This window comes from Dendrobium catenatum, unplaced genomic scaffold (genome assembly GCF_001605985.2).
Source record: "Dendrobium catenatum unplaced genomic scaffold, ASM160598v2 original_scaffold_211366, whole genome shotgun sequence".
NCBI lineage: Eukaryota > Viridiplantae > Streptophyta > Magnoliopsida > Asparagales > Orchidaceae > Dendrobium > Dendrobium catenatum.
The window spans coordinates 1,012,189-1,038,156 of record NW_021529777.1 but is presented as its reverse complement, the minus strand read 5'-3'; the positions used below and the strand labels follow the sequence as shown (position 1 = coordinate 1,038,156).

Here is a 25,968-nt window from a genome sequence, read left to right as displayed (position 1 = left end):
CATCCTCGTGTACTTAAGCCCCAGCTGAGTGGTATTTGCCCCCTTTATGAATACATCATTGTAGCATTCGGGCCGGGCGTGCTTAAGAAATTTATCTATCTTGAAGGTAAAGACATTTATGTTGTATTTGTCTTCACGATAGGTTTCTTTGTTAAAAAAATTAAGCCCAACAAAATATATATTATTTCATAGTATATAATGAAAAGCAATTGGTAGTAAGTTAAATCTTACTCTTAGGCTTCTTATTCTTTTTCTAATGGCCCTTCAGCCTTACAGTAGAGATACCTTTATTCCTACACTTTACTGGATCTTTGAATTTTGCAATGCCCCACCCAGTGTATTGTCTAGAAACTTATTGTTATTTCTCTTGCCATTAAGAATCAAGTCGATATTTTTGATCATGTCTTCCATTGCAGCCAACATGTATTGTTCAACCTCCCGTGGGCATATCATCTACTCGAACAATGTAACGTCCTCCTCCAAATCAGTCACCATCTCCACTGGCTTTTTCTTTCTTAAGGGGTATCAAAAGTTTATTTAGCTAAATTCTTAAATATTGAGAAGCTTTCACAGTTTTTTCATTAAATAGAAACGCCAATTAATTTTTTTTTTCTAAATTCGAACGGATGATGAAGACTTTTTTTGAAAAAAATAAAAAAAGCCTATGGAACGGGTCAATCGGGCTGACATGACAAAAATAAAGTACAAAATGTATATTTAATATCCATGTGTCCGATCCACATGTCACGATTTCATTGGAGTCCGAATACAGAGCTATCTCCGAACTCCACAAATAATAATTTATCATATTAGTCATGTGTCAAAATTTATTTGGATTCCACAAAACTCTATGTAATTTCTATGCCAAAGGGAGTTTCGGTCAATTACTATTACTTTGCACGGACCTCAGCACAGATCCATGGTTAGTAAGGTATTATTATTTTTGTAATTGTATTTGTTCCTTATGCGTAAGATTTTAAACTCGACGAAGGGTGTGGTAAGAGAGGTACAGATACGCCGGCGATAGCACGACTCAAAAGGGCTGTCGGCGGCGAACGTAGAGAGGTGTACGAAAGGAGGCGGGCACGAGTGAGAGCCCCCAAGATACAGAAGAGAGAGAGAGAGAGAGAGAGAGAGAGAGAGAGAGAGAGAGAGAGAGAGAAGGGGAGAGATGTCGGACTTGGACCGGCAGATAGAGCAGCTAAAGCGGTGCGAGCCGCTGAAGGAGTCGGAAGTGAAGGCTCTCTGCCTTAAGGCCATGGAGATCCTTGTGGAGGAGAGCAACGTCCAGCGAGTCGACGCCCCTGTAACTGTAAGATAACCCTATGCAGTACACTTTCATTTTCTACTTTAGCTGATCTATTTTGTTCTTCTCTTAGAGGATGCCGCCTTTGATTGGCGTGGTCGTAATAAGTGTAATAGGTACATTAGGATCGATTAAGAGCGAGTTTGCGAGTCATTACAGGTCGGAGTAGTTTAATGAGACGTTTAATGCTTACAAAGTAATTATTTGATGTTTAATGAACCATTACGGGCTTATAATTCCATACATATTCCCTCTTAGAGAGCGGTAGGGTATGCAAATGAATAACTTGTGCCATGAATCTTTTAACTTCTCCCCTACTGAATTTATGGAGTTGTGAGCACCCTCAAATTGCTCTTCTCTTTCCTAATCCGCTTATAGATTTTTACGCAAGCTTGAAATTGCCTAGTTTTCTGGTTATCATCTTCATTTTACTTTTATGGGTTAAAATAACGGTGCTCTCATTGAGCCTCGCCACTGACCGAGTGTCTGTTTCTAATCATGCTAACTCGCTATGCCCAATCTTTCACTAAATAACGAAATCTCACCCATGCCAATGACCCAACTGCAAACCAAAATTTTCATATATAGTGCAACGTTAGCATCACTTGATTCGCCATCTTCTTAGACTTATTGACTGCATCCATAGCTGGTCTCGATCTCATCTAACCTTCCACCTTCTTCTCACCCATAACAATGTTACGGTGTAATTGCTATGGTTGTATTAAGAGTGAGTGCTAGAAGGATTCCTGGTAAATTATAGATTTTTAGTGCTCATTAGATAATTATTAGGTGTTCAATGAGTCATTAGGGCCTTGTAATTCTATAAATACTTCTTCTTAGGGAGAAGTAGGGAATGCAAATGGATAAAGTAAGCAATGGCTCTCCTATTTTATTCTAATGAATTTTTTGGAGTTGTTTGCATCCTCGAATTATCCTTCTCTTCCTCCCTGCTCCTTTTTTAGAGTTTTAGGCAAGCTCAAAGTTGCCTAATTATTGTATTATTTGCATCAATTTATTATTAGGTTTGTTGTAAGCGTGCTACCCTTTTCTCCTAGCATGTAATCTACAACTATGTTTAGTTGATTTTTGATTTATTTTAGTCTCATTTTGCTTTGATTTTGTCATTCTTGTAAGCATTCTGGAGCCCTTTGATTTGAAATGCTAGATTTCTCTTGCCTTTTTGGTAAAGGTTTTTCCTTTTGGTCTAGCTCATTCTATATTGCATGATGTGTGGGTTTTTACATCATGAGTGTGTGATCAACTAGCGTTTGTAGTACACCTTTAAAAATTTAGAAGGTCAAAATAGAAAATTTGGCATCAAGTGAAACATTCAAACCTAAATAGTTTTGTTTGAGACTTAGGGGCTATTTGTATTGTTGCAACGTTTTGTAAAGGTGGTTGTGGAGTTGTTGTTGAGAAAGTAACCTTTTTAAAAGTTGCTACGAATATTTTTAAATATGGTCTTTTAAAAAAATTGAACAATTATTTTCTTAAAGCTATTACACATTAACGACTCTGGTTGTAAAAATTTCTAAAAAAAAAGTTAAGAAAGCAACAATAAAATAGTAGCCAAGTATAACTATAGTTGCGGTTTGAAAAGCAAAACAACGAGAAAGCTGTACCAAACACAGTTGTAATGTCATGTTATTAACTGACATCATGTCACAACCCGACCCCGCATAACTCACATACAGAATGAGTTGTATTGTGTTAGAGCGTGGCAAGAAACAAATTTCAGGACCTAATTGGAGAGCATTATATAAATTCCAAATAATTTACGAACTACAGAGCCATTAAAACATCAATTAAACTTACAAATACTCGTTGTCAAAATCTTTTCATTCAACTTAGACATATTTATAATCAAAATAATTATATACAAATAGTACATGACACAGATTGTACATAACATAAAAAAAAGATACGACTGAAAGAAATTTGTCTAACATATTTATAAAGACTATGACTCAGATCCTGCAATTTTTCTCTACTTAACTTGCCCTTTCCTCTTATCTTGACCCGAAACAGATGCAGAAAGTTGGCATGAGTAATCATAGCTCAACATATTACATTTAACTTACTCAAGTCCTTAATAATTATTGCTACAAATAATAAAGCAGAGATAATAAGATAAAATAAATTCATCCAAATAGAGGTCCAACCAAATTACTCATAATATTGTAACAAGTGTTCACAGAACAACAAACAATACCTTTAAAGCTCCAATCATAAGTAGTAGAATTGTAGAGAAGTAGAGCAATAGTAAAAAAATATTAAAACATAACAATAAGCACTTCATATTCATTTCTCAGAACAAAATATCTTCCTCAAGTTTTTATACCTCCCAACAGATATCAGAATTCAGAATTATAACCCTCACGACTCCCTGCGCTAACATATCATATAACATGCCCTTATGACTCTTAATGAATGGCATTACAAATATTCACAGAATTAGACTCTTATGACATCCAATAAACATCATATCAAATTCTCTGATAATCATTGGGGCATCAAAATGGGTTTTCAGGTTGGGTTCGGGTCAAACTCAGAATTGACCCAGGTTCAAACGGGTTGACCTGAACCCAACCCGTTGGGTTACCAAGTTGACCTGACCTGACCCGCGAACCCGGAATAAAACTAGCAAGCAAGTTTAGCCTGCGTGGGGTGCGGGAGAATGCCGAGTGCGGCTCGCGCATGGTGTGGGAGAGGGTCTGGGTGCGGAGTTCAGATGTGAGTGTGGGAGGGCTTGCTATGGTGCGGAGCGCTGCAGGCGGGCGCAAGCACGGGATCTGTTGCATGTAAGGTTTTCTTGTCATTCGGGTTGATTTTGGGTTTTCGGGTCAACCCAAACCAACCCGATTTTATAAACTGGTCAGAAAATGAAATCCAAACTTGACCCGCCTGGCAAACGAGTTGACTCAAACCCGAAATTTTTTGGGTTGGGTCCGAGTCGAGTTTCAAATCGGGTCAAGTATTGACACCCCTATCTAATCATCAAAACTTCTCTAGATTCACTCATTTTAAGAATATAAACATAGAAATAAATGCATTTTCATGTATAATATACATTGTCAGAATTTATTTTAGCTATTAATTAATCAGAATTTTGGTGAAGAATTACACACAAATTTGATATTTTTTAGAAATTTAAATTACCACACATTATTCATAGCTACATTTCGAAGATTTTATTATATTACAGTATTATTTATAGGTATCAGAATAATTTTCAAAATCTTAAAAAATACATTTCTAAAAGTATCCGATGAAAATTTGTAATAAAAATATTAAAATGTGCATAATATTGACAACAATGACATACCAAAAGTTATGCTGTAGAAGTTTACCTAGTGAGCAGATCTACCTAGTTTTGCGTTAAAATTTCAATTAAAACATGAAAAAAACCCAGAAAACTTTGAACTATTAAAAATTAAGATAGGCAAAACATAACTTGCTTCAATCTGGACAATTTTCTAAACTATCGTGACAGATGAAATTGTCTTGAAGCTAATCGAAATGTACTTTCTCTCTCTAGAATTGTTCCTTTCTCTCTATAGCCGCCTTAGGAAATAAATTTGATTTGGTAAGTGAAAAATTTAGTGGAAATCGATATTTATAAACTATTTAATGCAATCGTCGTGGTGCCTAGAGACTTAGTGTTGCAACACTCCCCTTAAAAATCACAGCCAAATAGAGAAGATAGTGCCGCAATGCTCCAAAGCAAAATTAGCTCCGCAGCGTCGCAACATTCTAGTAAATGACTAAAATGATAGAGAGCTCATCCTTGTAGCACCACGATGTTTCTAAGGGAAAATTTCATAATTGTGTTTTTACACACATGCTCTTGGGGTGCGCTCTAGAACAAAATTCATGAATTCATCTACATAGAATATTCTTAAACACGTGCATAATGAAAGTGTAGAAAATTCATACATAGAACAAACTAGGTCAGATCCAGACCAATTCAGAGCATTGCAACACTGCGTGTGACACATCAATTGCTTGGTTCATTGAAAATTTTAAATAATAATTTCATAACTTTCTTTTATGTCTAATTTTTCAAAGGTCATAAAATGACTGACATACAAACATCAGACTATTTAATTGCTTAATCAAAATACAATAAAAGGGTCATATTCACCATTTTCTTTAGATAATATTATATTACTTAAGATAAATTGATTAAGTAACTTTTTCATCGGCTAACAAGGTACTCAAATCCCTCACGGTACCCACCATTGTCCTCTCTTGTGTCTAGGGGTGTCAATATTTGACAAGACCTGAAACCCGACTCGAAAAATTTCGGGTCCAAGTTAACCCGTTTATCAGACGGGTTGGGGTTAGGTTTAGAAATGTGACACATTTCTAAAATCGGGTCGGGTTCGGGTTGACCTGGAAACATGAAAACAACCCGAAATTGACTCGACCCGGTAGTCTCTCCTAGCCTTCTGCCATTTATCACGCATGACGCGACACACTGAGTCTCGACCTTCTCGTCTAGCGTAGTCCCTGCCTCCCTAACTCTCCTTGGCCTGCTTGCTTTAGGTCGCATTCCTCTCTGCGGCTGGCACTCGAGGAACCACGGACCCACGCGACAGACCTTCAGGCCCTTTACGGCTTCACCCGTTCACCGCTCAAGCCAGTCACGCGACAGTCAATAGACGACACGCGACAGTCCGCTCATGCGGCAGTTAGCTCGCCAGACGCCTGCGCCGGCCTCGCCTAATGTGACAAGCGACATATTGACAATTGGCACGCGACTCGCTAGTTGCTGTTCGAATTTGAAACAAAGCTCGCTTTCACGCAGGCTGTGGTTGCTCGCCAAACCAGTTCAAATAAAGCGGGTTGGAGGTCGTGTCAGGTCAACCAGGTAACTCGAGTGGGTCGGTTTGGGTTGGAAAATTTGTCCCGTTTGTAAAACTGGGTCGGGTTAGGGTTAACCCGTTTAAACATAGGTCAATTCGGGTTCGATCCAAACCTGACCTGCGGACCCGTTTTGACACCCCTACCTGTGTTAGAGCAAAGAATTGCTCATAGAAGCCCTATCCCTTGCTAGTTCGAAAACGTTCCAGCAAGAAGCCATTAAACTCCCTTTAGGTCGGTATGAGTTGCCTCATATCCCTCCAAGGGTACAATGCCAATGCTTTCCCCTCCAAGTATAGCCCGACTGCTGTCAGGCTCTTCTCCTCCGTCAACCCATTTACGACAGAGTATCTTTTCACCCTGTAGATTTACCCATGTGCATCATCTCCCTAAAAAATAGGCATCTTCAGCCTCCTCACCCTTGGATCTCTTGTGTTCGTCTTGTTTCCTCCATAACCTCCCATTCCCCAAAAGGGTGAGGTTCCCCCAAGTTTCTCGATCATCCCTTCAACGCTTGTACCCAAACCCTTCGTCAACATCCCCTCTCCTCCTTTCAAATTCAGCACCCCTCTGGTCATAATCAACCCCACTCCTTTCATATTCAGCACCTCTTTGCTCATACCCAATCCTCTCACGCTTCTCCCCATACCGTCTACCTGTTTCCTCCCAAGGAATAGGCTCTAGGGGTGGCATCCCTCCAAAATCTCCACCTCCTATTCTTCCCCTCTCCTTATTGAATTAGGGTTTCCCCCACTCACTTTGGCCGTCGGTGGCTCCCCTCACCTCCGACTATACCGTTTTGGTTTGGACCTAGAGCATCTTCCTCATCATCTCCTCCAGGATGACAAACTTCCCATCAATCTTCTCATGGATGGCTGAAATTTGAATTTCAAAATTTGAAATTCTTTCTTCGAAATCATATTTCAATTGTTTGATCTCACTTTCCAACACTTCTACCTTCCTTTCTGCCACGGGTACCCTTATCTTGGCTTTGATACGAATTTGATACATTGTGGAAGAGAAAAAATAGCAAGTAAAAGAGAGGAAAAAACATAGGAACACCAAGATAGGGCTGATTTTTGGATCATCTCTTCAATAATAAAGCAAGATATAATTGATCTACTATTTGAGATGTAGATCCATTCTCCTACAAACCCTAGACGCTACTAGGAACTCACAACAACACTAGGAAAATAAAACTCAATAATAACGTCCTCTAAACTCTAGACAACTTTCCTTAAATAGCCGTAGAACACAATAGCATAAATAGAACATTTCTAATAAGCATAAACATAATTTAGAAAAACTTCTTAAAAAATTAGGCCCTTCCTAATCAATCTAAACATAATTTATGAAACATTCATAATTAATTAGCAGCATAAAGATCTTCATAATTCTTTTCCTTCCTTACATAGTGAATATTAACTTACCTGGGCTCCACAAGGGGGGCTGAAACCCCCTCTCTGTTGCTGCTCTGGTTCCCGCTTAGCTGTTTTGCTCGGTTCGGCCAGTCTGGGCCGGCTGGGTCCTGCCCTCCTCTGGCGTAACAAAATGCTATGAAGATATGGACTCTAACAATGTAATTCAAAATCTTCATGAAAAAGCGCTCCTATTGCTCTGATAAGGGATGTGAAAATGAACCCAACACCCAATAGTCAAATTTATTTCTCATTCAAACTATTCTTCTTTCCACAAAATCTTTCTCATTAAGATAAATAATATTAAGAGTCTTAGAATTATATAGGAAATACTCGAGAATAGAGAATGAAAAAAAGCCATCATTGAGCAAATGAGAGCCTTAAAAGAAAACCAGAAATTTGAAGGTGGTAAGCTTACAAAAAAAAGTTTTATGCAAGTGGTTATAGATTGTCAAATACAATGCAAATGGGACACTTGAAAGGCATAATATTAGACTCTTTGCAAAAGGCTACACTCAGACTTACTAAATTGATAATGGAGAAATTTTTGTACCAATCTCAAAACTAAATACCTTTGAAATAGTTATATCCCTAGGAGCCAAGCCTAATTGATTCTTAAAATAGTTAGATGTAAAAAGTGCATTTCAACATGATAAACTAGAAAAAGGAGCCATCGGGAATCCTATTCCGTAGGATGTTTTCATGGATTGTAAGCTGTAGTTATTCCCTCATTCTCATAGACTTTGTATGTATTTTCATAGTAGTTAGACCAAAAAGTTGATGTGTAATTAGTTGCTTTTAAAGGAAAAACTAATTACTATAACATAGAATCCTGTTATTTATGATATTTTCTCTTCATTTTCTACTCTTCTACAAGATATTCTCTCCTTGCAAGATGGTCCGGTGGACTTAGATGGTCAACCTATTGTTTCCTACCTGATTCATACTCACCCAGGTAGTACTCCCTCTTGCTAGCATCCTACCCATGTTTCTTTGTTCCCATTGTAGGTGCTGCTATCCGTAGTTGTATATGCTTACTATTGTCGCAGTTGTTCATTTTTATCATTTTCACTGAAGTAATAGACCTTTGTTTAGGCTTTCCTTTTTTTTCATCTCACTTAACTATGTTAAAGTTATCTATCAATCTGTTTTCTTGGTCATGAAAATTTGATTCTGGCTCATTTATAATCGACAAAAAATGTGAACAAATACAAATAGCATTGCATGCTTCCAGCAATTTTGATATTAGTCAATCTTGGTGATCAGCTTACCTTGATTTTGTGTGGTTGTGATGAGCATGCAAAGTGTTACTAATATTATCTTATTAGTTCCTAGGGTAATTCTCTACATTGTACGCTTTTCATGATGATTTCTAAGATTGGTTGATCTGCCTTCGTAGAAATATGTGATCAACTAAGTACACTAATTATCATCTTTCTTCATCTATGAACGTTTCATTTTGTTTTCTCAATCCTTCTAGTTTATATAAATTTATATTGTTTGTTTACTCACACCAGACAACTTCATAATCTTACCCTTTATAGTATTTTTTTTTTGTTCTGGTGCAGCAGGATTGAGAGATGTAACAGTTTGGCAACCAAAATTAATCTGCTCTATGTCCAGTTAATTTAAAATTGTAAATTGATAAATTCCCATTTTATTATATTTTGAAGTTTGTTTGTTACGGTTTTCATTTCATGATTGTATTTTGACGCTTAGCCACCTTCCATGACCTGGATGATTATTGGCATGATGCATTCCCCTGAAACTTTAGTTCCTTGTACGTTTTGCTCCGAGATGAAGGCAACGTTGCATGTTGCTTATTTGTGAAATGTACTTTCAGCTACTAGAGCACTTTATTATAGATTCTTTTAATCTTTTGCCTAAATATTTTATATAGCATTAAGGTCACTATCATTGTGGTTGATGATTGCATGTTCAATTTAATCTAACTTAGATTAACCAGAAGGCTCAGTAAGGTTCAAAGCTTTGGTTTTCATAGGTATCAGGAATAGCAATTCTGTGTATGCGTGAGAACTAGTAGTAGGATGAATGTATGTTCTTTAGATTCTGTTTTATGAGAGTTGTATAGGTGGAATTTTCTTCTATTTATTATAAAGATATTTTGTTTGTTATTTTCAGTTTTGAATGACTAAACCTCCCATTTTGTGGTTTAGGTGTTATATAGTTTGGAAATGTTGGGCTTTAGTCCTCTGCTAAGTGGATTTTAAGTTCTGTAAGGTACAACTGCTCTCAAGCTGTGTTTTAAGTAGGATGGAACTTAAGACAAAGTTGTCACCGTTTCTCTCTTGTTTTAATACATAGCCTACTCTCTCTTCCACCATATGTCTACCACCATTTTCTTAAACGTTCACACACATAAACACACAAAAATAAAGGGAAATAAAAAATCACATTTTATCACATTCTCATTTACACCTACAGGTTAATCTCATGCATTCAAGTATAATTTCTTTGATTTAATTCTTTATAGAATAACCATTGAAATTTTCTTCCATTCTGGATGAAGGAAATAGAGCAACTTTAGTTATAAACGAATTGAGGAGATTAGAGATTGTTATGTTCCAAATAGCGCTTATAAAAAGAAGCATGACGAGTAATGAGAAGAAAAGGGTATAATGGGTGTGTGAGTATGCAGCTTTACATCTTTAGCTAAGTGTTTTAGTGATTGTATTCTTTGAGCCTCTAGGCCAAAATGACAACAAACCAATAGATGCACCCTAGCTAATTCCTTAATTTCTTTGTCCAAATAATTGTACTATTCAAGTATTTGTAAAACCGTTAGAATGTTTCTCATATCCTGAGTTATTTCTTTGCTTTGATTTAGATTTGTGGAGATATTCACGGGCAGTTCTATGACATGAATGAATTATTTAAAGTTGGTGGTGACTGTCCAAAGACAAATTACTTGTTTTTAGGTGATTTTGTTGATCGAGGGTTTTATTCTGTTGAAACATTTCTACTTCTACTAGCCCTGAAGGTAAGTAATACTGACTTTGAAAGTTTTCTTTTTTTGAGTAGTTGCATATGTAAATGTAATACATTATCTATTTTTTGTTTTTCCATTTTAGATTATTAAGGCTTGGCTTCTTGATATGTGATTTCCCATATGGATTCTATATGTTTAAGTTTTTTAGTTCCACTTTATTTCTGCGACTTGCACCCTATGTGGAATGTAATCCGCAAATTTAGAGGTTTACTTGTGCGCTTCTTCAGGTTCGTTCCCTATAGTTAATGAATGCGAGCCAATTATTTTCTTATTAGGGAAATGAGGGGACTCTTGGATTGGCTAGCTATTATTTTCAGGAATCTTACAAAAATGAATCTGTAATCCTTGTCCATTTGACTAATGTCTTATAAGTAATTTCTATTACTGGAATTTAACTAATCAAGTGGCATTCAATCAAAGTTGTTAACGATGAATCATTAGCATTTCCACCAAACATGGAACGGATATCAAGAAAGAATGCTCATAGTAGTTCAGGTTTCTATTTGAAGTTTGTATATTAAGATAAAGCTACCACATTATGTTTACTTTTTCTAATCTTACATGTTATGATTGGCAATGGAGAGTTCGTGAATCAATGAACAGACATGGTAATCACACACCCTTTTATGCGCTGGCTATTTTTGGACTGCAGGAATTCTGCAGTTTCTTTTGTGTTGTACAAACATACAGGAAAGGTTGCATGTTGAGATGCCCAAATAGATAAACCCTACATTTTGTTATACTTTCTACTGGTCGTGATCTTTTTGTGATTCCACACGGAACCATAAATTAGATTATTCATTAAAGAGCATGAATTGTTAAGTGACAGTGGTTGTACATGAACAAACAAGAGTTATTTCTCTAAATATTCTACAAACCTTTATCCAATTTCATATGGATTGCAAAAGCTTATACCATGAAAGGGTAAGATCTTCTATAGTCTAAAGTGATCATTTTGAAAGTATTCAAATCTTTTGTTTAATAAGCTTTCAATCATTAAATAATGGTAATTCAGTATACAAGCATGCTGATGTACAATAGCATAAACTGTTCGGATTTTGCATTTGTATTGGTGAGTATAACAAAATTGTTTGAGCAAGTGTTTGCTAAGCCTCAATTGGAGTCAGCCAAGTCATAGACCATTCAAATGAACATTAGATAAATAGGATGGCTTGCTGCCCAAATTATCAAGAATCTTCTTCCTGATAAAATCCAAATAAACAAGCTTATTAAGATGAATATTAAGTCAAAGTGTTCACCCAAGCCCACAGGAAATCAGTCAAACATAATTTACTAAAAATATCATGGTTGGCTAAATCCAAACAAAGTTGGTCTTGATTGAACCTATTTAACCCATCAGATCCAAACCAGGCTTATCCTAACTCGTGCCAAATGATTTTGTTGGACTAAATCTTTGTAGTCTGATCATGGTTCAACTCTAATGGCTTCAATTTATTCTAACTATCCCTTCTTTCTCGATTGAAACTAAATTTGTATGGTAGGCTGAGATAAAGTTGGTTTGGTTCCTATGCAACCTAGATGGCTGAAGGAAACCCTTAAACACATGCTTAAACCTGGTTTGAAAGCTGTGTGAAGGTAATGGAGTTTTCAAAATTTATAGTCCGGCACATGATTACTCTAAATATGCCAAAGGCAGAAGTTTCGACGTCCATTGCACGACATTCAAAGCTGCAAACTCTTTTCAATGCATGATAAATCATGAAAAAGTTCATAAATATGCAGTATTGCTAAGGTATGACAATGCTCATAAATTTGCATTATCTAAATGGCCCAATATCCTAAACACCATAACTATGGCTAATGCTCTCTTCTTACAAATTATAAATTTCCCTCACTTTTGCTAAGGTTATTGAATAAAGGCTATGTCGAAGTATCGGCCCTTTGATGTGCCTAGCATGATTCAACCTACATGCGGTAAATATATCCAAGGCTCCTAATGTCTTTTGATGTGGCTAAAGCCTTTATGAATAGTACATATATTTCACAAGTGGGTTAAGGTCCAAAAGGAGATAAAATTTTATTTAATTTTTGGTTTGTTTCAATCATATAATTGCTTGCTTGTCATGAATTTGTTCTCCTTCAGACTAATTGCATTTGCTTTGACAAGATAGTTGCATTTATAGTTTTATGAGCATTGCATAGATTTTTATTTCTGCATTGCATAGCATCTCAAAGTTTTAGATACCCCTAGGAAATCATAGAAGCTAGAGCATGTCGGATTGGGACCAACTAGGCATGCCCTCTACTGTTTTTGAATTTCCATCTATCATCATTTTTTTGTTATTCTCGTTCCACACATTTGGTGCTTGTGATGAAAAAGTTCTATAGTGTATCTTATGACGCATGTTTCTTATACAGATGATTTTAGTGCTAATTGTATATGTATGAGATTACTCTTTATGTTCTTTCTGAGTAATTTTAGCAACTAAAAATAGGTGGGTGCAATGGTTTGATCATAGATCATTTATGTTTGATTACTTGGGTAATTTAACAATCTTGAACATCATTTGTGAAGTTGATAAGTAAAGAAACAATCTCTTGACATATTTATAATCACGAATATGCTCATTTATTGTTCAACAACTAGCTTGATAGAATTCTTGTTTAATATCTCTTGTTGCTTTTTTTAAATGAGTCACCTAATATTTTATAAAGCTCTTTGAAAGATTAGATTCAACTCGAAGGTTAATAGAATAATAAATGAGCTAGAAGAAGATGTTAGAACTAAAGTCTTGTTTGAGTTCGGTTATAACCAACTAAAAAGTAAATTAACAAGTTTTATCTGAGAAATATTTGGCTTAGCTCTATTTGTTTTATTCCCATAGCTATGATATGAATATTTAGGACCCTCCACATGAATTCTCTTTTTCATCTATTTAGCCTAAATGAGATTTTTCTAAAAATAGTTATCAATTCAAGGATGAGTTAAACAATTTAGTGGCTAAATATATTTTAAATAATATTAATTCAAATTTTAAAATATAATATGCATGCTAGTCTTTGTAAGTAAATCAATAGAATGATGTTTTTCATTAAAAAATAACAAAATGCATTCGTAAGATTGATAACATAAAGAACAATTAAATTTATTTATCATTTTCATAGCTTATCTTATAATATATTCGTCACAGAAGTCACCATCTAAATGTGTTCCATTAAAGGCATACCATCTTATAATATTTTTCAAATCTAACCTCAAAGGATAGGTAAACCATTTTCATTTCTATTTATGTGCATGGATACATTATGTCCCAACCAATACCATAAGATGATTAATTTTATTCGTGCATTCACTCCCCTATAACATATTCATTTACATTCCTCCCTATAACATATTCATTTACATTCCTCTTGTAATGCATTTACTTTTTTTGTTCTCATATCATAACTTATCATTTGATATTCAATTATGAAGGCACGCTAAAATCAGTATAAGGATTTTATTAAGTGAGAAAGAAAAATCAATTTGGTATTAATTATGATGTTTTTGATTGCATATAAGAAAGAATAAAATTCATTGCATTTGATTTAAAGGAGAAGAAAAATAACTAATTTAAAATAGAAACATAATCGCCCAGCATTCTTTTAGAAGCTTTGTTTATGCTTAAATTTTACATGTTGCTTCATTTATTTGTGATACCGATATAACATAAGTTTTTTTGTTGATTCCTATATTAATTTTAATACCCTTGACCTAGCGAGTTAGTTATGTTTAAATTTTTTTGAAATTCTATTAATTCAAACATATTAATATTTTAAATTGTTATTTATTTCACATATTAAATTTTTATCTTCAATACTTTACTAAACAAAACAATATTTCTAACAATAGTATTTATAATATACTTATTCAATCTAGATCTTTCTTCTCATTATTTTATCTAAATATGTCGATTATAGTCAATTTTAATATTTCATTACAATCATAATTAACTTATTGTTTTATTCAATATTATTAAATTATGACTTCAATTATTTCAAAAATAATTTTTATGACATAAATATACATATTTAAACTAATTTAATATAATTTATTAGTGTTAAATTATTGCATTATCAAATTTTAGGGCAAAATTTTTCTGAAGTATCCTAATTTGCATATATATATATATTCTCCCTCTTTTTGTCCGCTACCTCTTCCTCTTCTTCTTCTTAGAAACCTTTGGAAATTCTAAGAATATTCTTAAGCCCAAAATTTTAGATTTAGGAAATATATAGCGAGCAAGGAAACTTACTTCTTAGTTTAAGGGAAAAGAAAATGAAGAAAATCTTTAGCCTGTGACGTCAAAATCATCATCTTTCAGTGTTGGAGAAACTTACCCAACCAGTTGCACCCACTTGACCTTGTATGCATGCGAGCAAGCTTTGGCTTTGCACATGTCAACCTCCACTTGTGATCGGCTCTCCTTGCTCCAAGTACGTCGACTTATTTGTGTGCCTTGCTAGCACCTCGCTCGTGCCCTAGCTGCTACTCACTCTCTGCTTCTCTCTATCCCTTCCCATCTCTGTCTTTCTCTTAAATAAGCATGAGAAATTTGAGTTTATATGTCCCATAATATTCGAAATTAGAGAAATATTCTTGTAATTTTATTTTTTGGGAAATATGGCTGAAAGTTTTTTTGGACCAAAATGCCTCTGAAATTCAAAGAGACGCTCTAGTTTGTATTAGCAACCTTTTGTGTAAGAAATTGATGACCCCTCCTATTCTCAATGCCTTATTTGTCAATTCTCATTTGCTGGTGATTGTTTTGAGTCAAAATTTCAATGCAACATTTTTGTTTCCATCTCCGATTAGCCAGTGATTATCATTGAATGTTAGTGATTGATATATTGGCAATCTGAACCTGCAACTTAGAAATATATTAGATAACCAGTTTTGAACAGTGCTCAAAGCTTATTGTGACATTGATTGATACATGTTCAATATATGTTTGAACATGCTTCGAAGATTATTTAAAGAATGTTTGTATTTCAAACTAGGATTGAATAATAGTCGAATAAGCATCAATCATATGCCAAGCATGGTTCAATCAAGGTCAAAATAAGTTTTGAGTAATATTTAAAACAAGTTTTAAGTAATAGCTGAATTAGCTTTGATCAAGTTCTAAACAATAGTCAACTATTTGATCATGTGCTCTATAAGATTCGAGCTAAGTTCAAATTTATTATTTTTGCATTATTTGAGCTATCTTGCTATGCATGTAGATATATGCTTAGATTACATATGAATATGGGGGTGTCATGGAAAAAATTGTTAGACAATTTGAATAACTTAAGATTAGTCACATTGTTGTTTTGAATATGAGAGACAAACACACAACATTTGAATGTGCATATGCCTACTCTTATACCTGTAGAGAGCCATAAAATGTATTTAAGTTGATTGGTTGCTTTCAATAGATTTATTATTGCTTTCATTAGATGTGCTACTGAAGATCAATGCAAAGCTTAGGTCATAGGTGTCTTAAATTCACAATTACAAATTTAAAATACATATGCTATTGCTTGATGAAATCGACTTCAATTCTGATGATCTTCAACAGCATATTTATAATGATATATATATATATATATAATCAGATTTGGTCCCTTATAAATGTAATTAGATTTGGACAATTTATAGCAATTCGTATATGTATGTATGTGTTTATGTCTGTGTGTGTGTATATATATAATTAAATTTGGTCACTTTATAGTGATATAGATGTGATTAGATTTGAGCACTTTATGATATAGTTGTGTTAAAACTTAAAAATATTGTAATTGTATTCAATTGTATCGAAGTTTTTGTCTATTGTGTTTACACTATATTACTGTAAAATATTATTACTATTTTAATTCAATATTAAGTTTCTTGTTAAAATTGTCCTCTATGGAGTTTGTTTGATTGTGTTATAATTATTGTGATTGCATTATGTTATATTATACTCTATTGTTTAACAAATGCAAACTTTTGTGAACATTGAATGAATCTAATTTGAACTTGTCATTCAACTATTTTATATTTTTTTTTGGCATTACCTTATTCGAATCTTATTCAAATTATATTTGAACCTCGATCATTTTTTATTTTTTTTGAATAAGAATGATTGATGTTTCAATAATGTTTAAGGAATGTTCTACCATGGATCAAATTTTTATTGCATATGGGCTTAACATTGATCGAATTTTGTTTTAACTTTGTACGAATGTTATTTGAATTATATTTGGTTGCATCTGACTTAAAAATAGTATGCAGTCCACATCGGAGGCTTTTTGGTTTGAAGGAAATTTTTGGGCATATTTCTCCAATACACAAAACAACGTATATATTTCTACAATTTCGAGTATTATGGGGCATATAAACTCAAATTTCTCATAGGCATTAGCTCGCTTCAATTGTGATAAATTATAGGACACTTGTATGAACAAGTGTTGTGTGAAGTATGGTTTCGGTTATTGGCATTATTATTTAATTGTAATTAATATTAATTTGAATTATTATTTATTAGATAAAATTTTAGCTATTAAACAATAGTACTTTATCCACACTTAGCTTGGCATTTCACTCGAAAATAGACATGGAGCTTGTTATAACCTTCTAATGCCTTTCTTTGAATGGGATTAAGAATTGATTCTTACTGACTTTTATTAAGGATAGTTAAAGATTAATTAGAGTTTAAATGAGGATCATTAAATATTATTTATTATTATTTAATCACAATAATTGGCACTAGCATAACTAATTAATTGATTAATTATTCTGAATAATTGTTTATTACTCATTTTGCTTAGCTAATTAGTAATTTATGAGGTTTTTGTTAATATTATTAATAATTTATTTTTACTTAATTATGATAACTAATCCTAAGATAGTTAATTAGTAAACTTAGAGCAATTGGTAATTGAGGAATTGTTTAGGATAATAAAGGATTAATTAAAATTTCAATTAAATTATTATTATTTTTCTTAGTATGTACTTGTTTATTGGGATTGGAATTAATAATTTATTCATGAATAATAAAAGTAATTATCCAGACTAATTAGGGATTAATTAAGGTTTAATTATGATCATTAAATGAATCAGTAAGTCTTAATTTTTATAATTCAGTATGTTATAATTAGATTGCTAATTAATTAAACATATTAATTAAAGGTTAACTTTTTATTATGCTTAATCAGGAATTAATTACAATTTAATCAATATCATTGTGATTTAAAGTATTATTTGACTTTGATTTCCAACTAAATATATATTAGTTAAGAAGACTTAATTAGAATAATTATTATTTAAATTAGTTAATCATATATTAAATACTAATTTGTGCTAATTAAATATAGATTATTTCGAATTTTATTTTTCATTCTCATGCATGTTTTATATTTTCTATTTTTCAAAACAATAAATAAATAAAATATCCAAATATAGTTGGTTTTAAGTGAAAAAAAAAAAAAGAAACAAAGCCGGTTCAAACATAGCTTAAAGATTGCAAAATACTATTGGTATCCTCTATAAACTTTTTTACGTCATTAAACAGGGCCATGAGCTGTTTCATTTTATGGGTAAGGCCAAACCAGAAGCATTGGAATAAGGCTATTGATGATACTCATAATTATGTTACTGTTCTTTTATTTAACTTACCATGATCATAATGATGTTACTGTGCTTTTCTATAGGTTACCATGAATTATTTATGTGTTTTTTTTATCATCTTGGTCTTTTACAGGTTAGGTATCCAGATCGTATAACCCTGATTAGAGGAAATCATGAAAGCAGGCAAATCACCCAGGTTCATATTTAAATATTTTCTTGAAGTGGATCAATCTTTGATTCAGACGTTTGGCTAAAACTCCTCTTAATCAGGTATATGGTTTCTATGATGAGTGCCTCCGGAAGTATGGTTCTGTGAATGTTTGGAGATATTGCACAGATATTTTTGATTACTTGAGGTGCTGTATCTTATCTTTCTTTGTAATGCAATTGCATGAGCTTGGACTTTTTGTCTGCGTTGATACTTGATTATATTGATGCCTATATTTGTTTAAACTTTGAAGTCTTTCTGCGCTCATTGAGAATAAAATTTTTGGCGTTCACGGAGGTTTATCACCTAACATAACTACATTAGATCAGGTAATTTCTAGCTTCTCTTTTTCTCCTTTATCCAAATACGTTGGAGACTGATATTTTGACCATCTTATACAGATCAGAACAATAGACAGAAAGCAAGAGGTTCCACATGATGGGGCTATGTGCGACCTTTTGTGGTCAGATCCAGAAGATGTTGTTGATGGCTGGGGTTTAAGCCCTCGAGGTGCAGGATTCCTGTTTGGAGGGAATGTAGTCTCCTCGTTTAACCATTCAAATAACACCGATTACATATGTCGTGCACATCAATTGGTTATGGAAGGATACAAGTGGATGTTCAATAACCAGATTGTAACTGTATGGTCTGCCCCAAATTATTGTTACAGGTAATTTTTTTTCTGATAACAGTTTTAAAAGAGAAGCAGCATTAGCAATTTTTTCCTCAAGCTGAAATGATATGGGTACTTTTAGATGTAGAACTCGGAAAATAATCAATTTTACCAAAAATATTATCGAAGGCACACTCCAGGTTCACCTAGATACCCGTCGAGGAGAGGCGAGGCTTTTGTGCCTTACATTTCTCTCTGGAGGGCACTTTTTTCACGGCCCTACTTAGGCGTGGAAGATGCTAGGCAATGGAGCGCTTGCCTCTTCAATGCAAATTTTTTAATTATGATTTAAAAGTATATTTAACGATAATATGTTTAGGGGAATTATATTAAAGTAATAAGTACTATAAAATGTTTGAAAACTCTAAAAGCAGATATATATTGGATTATAAAAATTATATGTTCTTGTTTATGTGAAGTAAAACCATATGCTTGTAGGACTTGGCATGAGATGCGGATATCATTGATTCAATTTCTCTCCAAAAGATTGATGGTATTAATAAGTAGATGATTGGAGAGATGGGCGCTAATATCTTAAATATCAAAAGCTGAATTGGTTTTAATGATGAATATTTGGCATGGGTTTATGTAGAATGAGCAGTATGTGTTGGAGAAAAAGCTATTTTCACTATGAAGTATGCCAAATCAAATATGGGTGCAAGAGCTTTTAGTTCGAGTGTAGTAGATTTTGATGACGAGGACGATGAGACTTGGAGATAAAAGAAGAGCTAGATGGATACAATTTTAGCGATGGGGAAAAGAGTATAGGTGGTAAAGTTCTATTATTTTGATATTTGGTATGACATAAAACTTTTTTTTTTGTCTATTAGCGTACTAATGTAATCTAAAGATTATCATATTATACTTTTCGAAAGTATTCCTTATAAAGTAGGTGTACATTTTAGCGCTTAATTCCTTCAAGCAAACTTCAAGGCTAACGCCTAATGCCTTGGGCATTGGACAGCCATAATGCCTTGAAGGCACCTAGTGTTTTTAATAAGAATGCTGGATGATTAGATGATACTTACTAATGGCATCTAATGTGTCATATGCCATACATGAGAGAGAAAAAAAATGATAGCTTGCTGCATATGATATGGAAAAATGAAGTCCCTTTCCAAGTGTATGAGTTCTTCATACAGTTGCATGCTTGTTTAACCAGCACAACACATAATACCAAAGAACCCCACTCAACGCCTTACCCACCAACATGCAACCATCAAAAACTTGGAGAGAATCAATGCATATTGCACAAGTAATTATTAATTTTTTCTCTTCTATTTACACTTGGCCTACTTATTCTTCTTAATATTTTTTAGAGTTCTATTTCATTAAGAGTTCACATTGGACACTGCAACCTTATTTTGTCAGTGCTTTTTTATTTATGAGAAAAAGAATAAAGTGGTCATGAACCATTTGCATTGGGCCATTTTAGTCTCAAATTATATAATGTATTCACTTTAGTTTTTTAACTCTTCAAATATGTTCCAAAATAATCCTTTTTGTTGAATTATTTTGGATTATATTTGAGGAATCAAATGACTAATTAGACATATTCGATAGTTTAGGTCTTAAACGATCCCCCATACTTAGTATAGGGATCATTTTAATCTTTCGCTCTTTTACTTATGGCAAGAACTTCTATCTATTTGTTTTTTTTTTTCTTTTCCTGTGGGGGATTCGAAGGAAGACTGTGTTGCTTTGGTTTGTGATTATAGCTTTGGGATTAAGAAGCTGATGCCGAGGAAAAGCAACAAGGAGCCTTGTCTTTAGATGGAGATTGCTGAGGAGGTGCTGCAAATGTCATGACTGAGGAGTTCGTCTCTTGTGTTCTGTCGTTTAACAGTGATTTGAACTGTTGGAGGTAAGCTGCCAAGAACGAAGACTCAATTAGATAATTTGTAGTTGATGGCAAAATAGAGGTGGATTTTTATCCTAGTGTTGATCCGAAGAGTATGTAGGGGTAGATTTGGAGGCTAAAGAAGGAAAGTTTTCTTTTTTACCTTTGTGTGGGTTATCAAGAACATTAGAAGTTACAATTTTATTTGTTTCTAAGAGTTTATGAGCATTGCAAAAGGAGTGTAGTTGGTCTATGAAAGGGAGTAGTGAGAGCCAGACTCAAAAGAGTCGTCAACGAGATCCATGCCATAGAAGACACATAAGATCCCTAAGCCAAGGTATTGCTAGAAAGCATCAATGGAGGCATCAATGGAGAGCGTCAACGAAGAGTATTGATAAAAAAAGTCGATGAAGAGTATTGATAGGGAAGATTAACAGAGAGGTTAACATAACGAGGACAAAATTCAAGGAATCGAACAATAGTAGGTAAGTTGACAATTTAGACTCATGGGTGGGGCAGAGCAAGAGGCTTCAAGTGTTGTTTGTATTTTGAGGCACTCATTTAAACCCCATAATTGTGGAAATCAAGTGAGATGGGGATATTATTAGTATAATTCAAGTGAGATGGTTGAAGAGGAGGAATGCATCAGGCCTATCGTGTGATAGAAAATACCTCTCAAACTTAAGCAAAAATTCTATAAGTGGTGGTAAGACCTACAATACTTTATAATGCAAATTTTTGGCCCTTAAAAGAGAGACATAAAATTAAGTATTGTAGATGATAATGCTCAGGTGGATGAGTGAATTTATGCTTTGAGATATATTGTAAAATGTGTATATATGTGAAAAGGTTGGAGTAGCTCTAGTGGCGGATAAGATTAGTGAGAATCACCTTTAGATGGTTTGGTCACATAAAACATTGGCATTATGTGATCCGGTTAGGAGGGTTGATGTATTATATCTGACTTATATTAAGAAATGTAGATATAGTCCTAAAAAAATTTGGTTAGAAAGTATTAGAAATGACATTTTTTTATTAGATTTAAATGAGATTTTTACTCATTATAAGGACACAATGAAGAAAAATGATTCATGTAGCTGACCACACAGTGGGATAAATGCTTAATGTTATTGTTGTATCAATCTACACAGACTACACTTTGATCACTTACTATCTTCAGTCTGGTTGCCTAAGGTTGTAATAGTTCTGCCTACATGAGCACATCGTTAGGATTATGTTGATAAAAAGAACTTTAAGGTTGAGTGCATCTTCACATTAGCCCAATTCTCGTGGATACATCAGTGAGCACAGTTTGTGAGTACTCGATGCATCTTCTTCAACACATTTAAATAAAAAATTAGAGCACAGCTGCATGAGAATCATAGGTGATTGCTTTTCCTTCTCAGCTTTCAGTCCATATGTTGTCTTGGCTCTAAATGCATCCTTTCCAGCATGGCCATCTACCCATTACTATTTCTAGCCCTTGCGTCTTTTTTTCAATTCTACTATTTAGATCTTCCTATCCTCAGGAATTCGATGCTTCTTTTTCAATTCGATTCTTTTTAGTCATATGATTATCTTGTTTAATTGGTGGCGAATAATTGTGCACTAATTCAAAATTTATTAAATTACTTGTTTATTTAGATATTTAAAATTATTTGTTTATATGATAATTACATGGGAACTCATTTAATGCTTGTTTTCTTATGAGTTTGTTTATTAACTCTTTCAATTACTCTTCAGATTAATTTACATATGCAAGTTACAAGCCAAGCTCAATTATAGATAATTCTAAAAGTAGCCTAATATGAACATAACAAGTGAAAGCCTGGCTCGAGTTTGTGCTAAACTTGAACTTATAGTATGACTAAGCCAAAATCTGATTCATGATTTGCTTCGCTCGATCAACTTAATTACAATAATATATACTAACACCTATATGTACCTATAGATATAAACAAACTTATATATATATATATATATATATATATATATATGAGAGTAGATGCATTAGATCTTGTGATAAAATTGTGACATTAGGTGATCAAGTCATTAAAAAGAGTGTAAGCTTTAGATATCTCAAGTATGTTGTTCAAAATGATGATGAAATAGATTTGAGATATTTTTAGTAGAATTCAAGTTGAATGATTAAAGTGGAGGAATGCATCAGGTCTGTTGTGTGATAGAAAAGTTCCCATCAAACTTAGGGAAAATTTTATAAGATGGTAGTGCAAGCTGCAATGTTTTATAGCGTAGAATGTTGGCAATTAAAAGAGAAGCATAAAGTTAAGCGTTGCAAAGATGAGGATGCTCAGGTGGATCAGTGTCTTTACACTTAGGGACAAAATGCAAAAGGAATATATATGTGAAAGGTTGGAGTAACTTTAGTGGTAGATAATATTAGAGAGAATCGTCTGAGATGGTGTGGTCATATAAAATTTCGGCCTTTTAAGGACCCTATTAGGAGAGTAGATGCATTAGATCTTGTGATAAAATTGTGTCATTAGGTGATCAAGTCATTAAAAAGAGTGTAAGCTTTAGATATCTCAAGTATGTTGTTCAAAATGATGATGAAATAGATTTGAGATATTTTTAGTAGAATTCAAGTTGAATGATTAAAGTGGAGGAATGCATCAGGTCTGTTGTGTGATAGAAAGTTCCCATCAAACTTAGGGAAAATTTTATAAGATGGTAGTGCAAGCTGCAATGTTTTATAGCGTAGAATGTTGGCAATTAAAAGAGAAGCATAAAGTTAAGCGTTGCAAAGATGAGGATGCTCAGGTGGATCAGTGTCTTTACACTTAGGGACAAAATGCGAAAGGAATATATATGTGAAAGGTTGGAGTAACTTTAGTGGTAGATAATATTAGAGAGAATCGTCTTAGATGGTGTGATCATATAAAATGTCGGCCTTTTAAGGACCCTATTAGGAGAGTAGATGTATTAGATCATACCTATATTAAGAAAGGTAGATCTAGACCTAAAATGATTTGGTTAGAAAGATTAAAAATGATAGTTTTTTTATTAGATTTAAATGAAAATTTGATTCTTAATAGTACACAGTGGAGAAAATAGATTCATGCAGCCGACCTCACATAATGAGATAAAGATTTGTTGTTATTGTTGTTGTCATCTCTCAATGCTGTAGACCATTCATTAATCGCTTGCTTTAGCCCATCTTAGTAAACATATCTACATTCTTTGCTATAAATGATTTTAAAATTTTGACATGCATTCTTGTTTCACTTTTTTATAGATGTGGAAATGTGGCAGCAATTCTAGAGCTGGATGAGAACTTGAATAAGCAGTTTCGTGTTTTTGAAGCTGCTCCACAGGTTTGTACCTTGCAACCCTGCATTTTCATACCCCTTCCAAACATAATTGTGCTAATACGACCATCACCAAAATGCAGGAAGCAAGAGGGGTTCCTTCTAAGAAACCTGCCCCTGATTACTTCCTCTGAGCCAGAGATGAGAGATTTTATCTATCCACTCTTTAAAGCTGGCCTGAGCTCATTGGTTTTCGCCGGTGCCGCAGTGAGCTGATGCCTTGAGCCGGCAGTCTTACCGCATGCCATGGATGCCCCGATGCTGCAGTTATGTTGGTTTGGGCGTGCTAATTAGTTCCAATATGGTTCAGTATCAGAATTATGAAGTTGTTTGGTTGCAGGTGTAGAATCCCATGTGTTTTAGAACTGCTTTGAATTGAAGTTATTGGTTGGGAGTGAGGTTGGTCTTAGATTTCAGCTGGAAATAAGAATCCTGTTTTACTTTTTTGGGCGAGATTGTTCAGTAGGCTGAAGCTGAGTTGCTCAGTTTTGGCCCAGTGAGTCTTATTTGTTTCTATTCTTGGTATCCAGAGTGCGTCTGCACCGGATTTCATCTGATTTTTGCCCTATTTATATCTTTTAACTCTTTTTTTTTTTGTAATTTCTAAGATTCTTACAGTAGTGCTAGAATATTACCGTTGTTGGAACTTGTTTGTGTCATTTTATTCTCATTTATTTCTGTTGAGCGCCGTCTGAGTTGTTAGACCTATTTTCTACTAATTCTTTTGAACTACTATTCATATAATTTTTGTTCTAATCATTTTTCTCCATAATTTTCTGACTAATGATTCGTTGGGGACGGCTTTTTTATTATTTTTAAAACAGTTTTTTAGTATAAAATTAAATTTTTATACCAAAAAATCGTATTAGAAAGTAGTAAAAAAGCCATTTCAAACAAAACCTAAGTTTATCAACTTATCTAACAAGTGCATTTCTACCCTTCTTTTATGTCAGACTATCTGGAACTTTTATTATATCCAGTGAACGTACGCAGAGGAAGGTTCGGTTTTAGGCAAAAAAGTGTCTGTACTGAGTTTTTTGAAAAAATTCGGTACACCTCGGTACTTGGTACAGACACTTTTTTTGCCTAAATCCGAACGTTCCTCTGCGTACGTTCACTGGATAAAATAAAAGTTCGACTATCTGAGCCTAATTTCAATCATTATCTTTGAACTTTTATCTAATTTAATCATTCTTTAATTTGTTATTTCTAATTTTGTAAGAAATTCTTCGCTCAATTTAGATCTAAATGATTTTTTTAGCCCACTTGGATACATATAATAGATTTGGTTTAATTATAGATTTATAAAATTTATCTTTTAAACAAAAATGGTATACTCTTATCACACAAACTTTTAGAGATATTATATTTAACCATCTAGTCTTAACTTTAGAAGTTATATATTTTTATTTATATCTTCATTTTTAATATAAAAAATATATAATATTTAAATTTATTATATTTATGTGTCACCTTATATTTTAATAATATTGAATGATAATGGTTGTCATGCCATTAAAATTACATATTTTATGTGTTCTACTAATTTGAATGCCTATATTTTTTTTGAAATTGCTCTTCATCATGATTACATTATCTTTACTTTTAATACATCTAACTTGTTTAAATCTTATTTTATTTGTTATATTATGTTTCTGTATTGTTTTGGATGCTATTTTATTTTATTTCATAATAAAGATTCCGTTTTATATAATTAAATGTTG

The 25,968-nt window shown here is 33.5% G+C and overlaps 1 protein-coding gene across 1 annotated transcript; it reads left to right on the top strand.

Annotated features, from left to right (window-relative positions):
* Positions 1-929: 929 nt before the first annotated feature.
* Positions 930-24,923, top strand: LOC110092619 (serine/threonine-protein phosphatase PP-X isozyme 2). Its single transcript, XM_020817258.2, has 8 exons — positions 930-1,312; positions 10,439-10,591; positions 18,328-18,390; positions 18,465-18,550; positions 18,656-18,731; positions 18,804-19,072; positions 24,172-24,250; positions 24,328-24,923. Exons 1-8 carry the CDS (start codon positions 1,172-1,174, stop codon positions 24,376-24,378), a joined length of 918 nt encoding a protein of 305 aa, XP_020672917.1. The 5' UTR covers positions 930-1,171; the 3' UTR covers positions 24,379-24,923.
* The last annotated feature ends 1,045 nt before the right edge of the window (positions 24,924-25,968 follow it).

What these genes read in the sequence shown, in the direction of transcription:
- LOC110092619 (XM_020817258.2), top strand. Translation starts at nt 1,172, where the DNA reads ATGTCGGACTTGGACCGGCAGATAGAGCAGCTAAAGCGGTGCGAGCCG. An exon ending in ACATAACTACATTAGATCAG is followed by an intron (nt 18,732 to 18,803) that starts GTAATTTCTAGC and finishes CATCTTATACAG; the next exon opens with ATCAGAACAATAGACAGAAA. An exon ending in GCCCCAAATTATTGTTACAG is followed by an intron (nt 19,073 to 24,171) that starts GTAATTTTTTTT and finishes ACTTTTTTATAG; the next exon opens with ATGTGGAAATGTGGCAGCAA.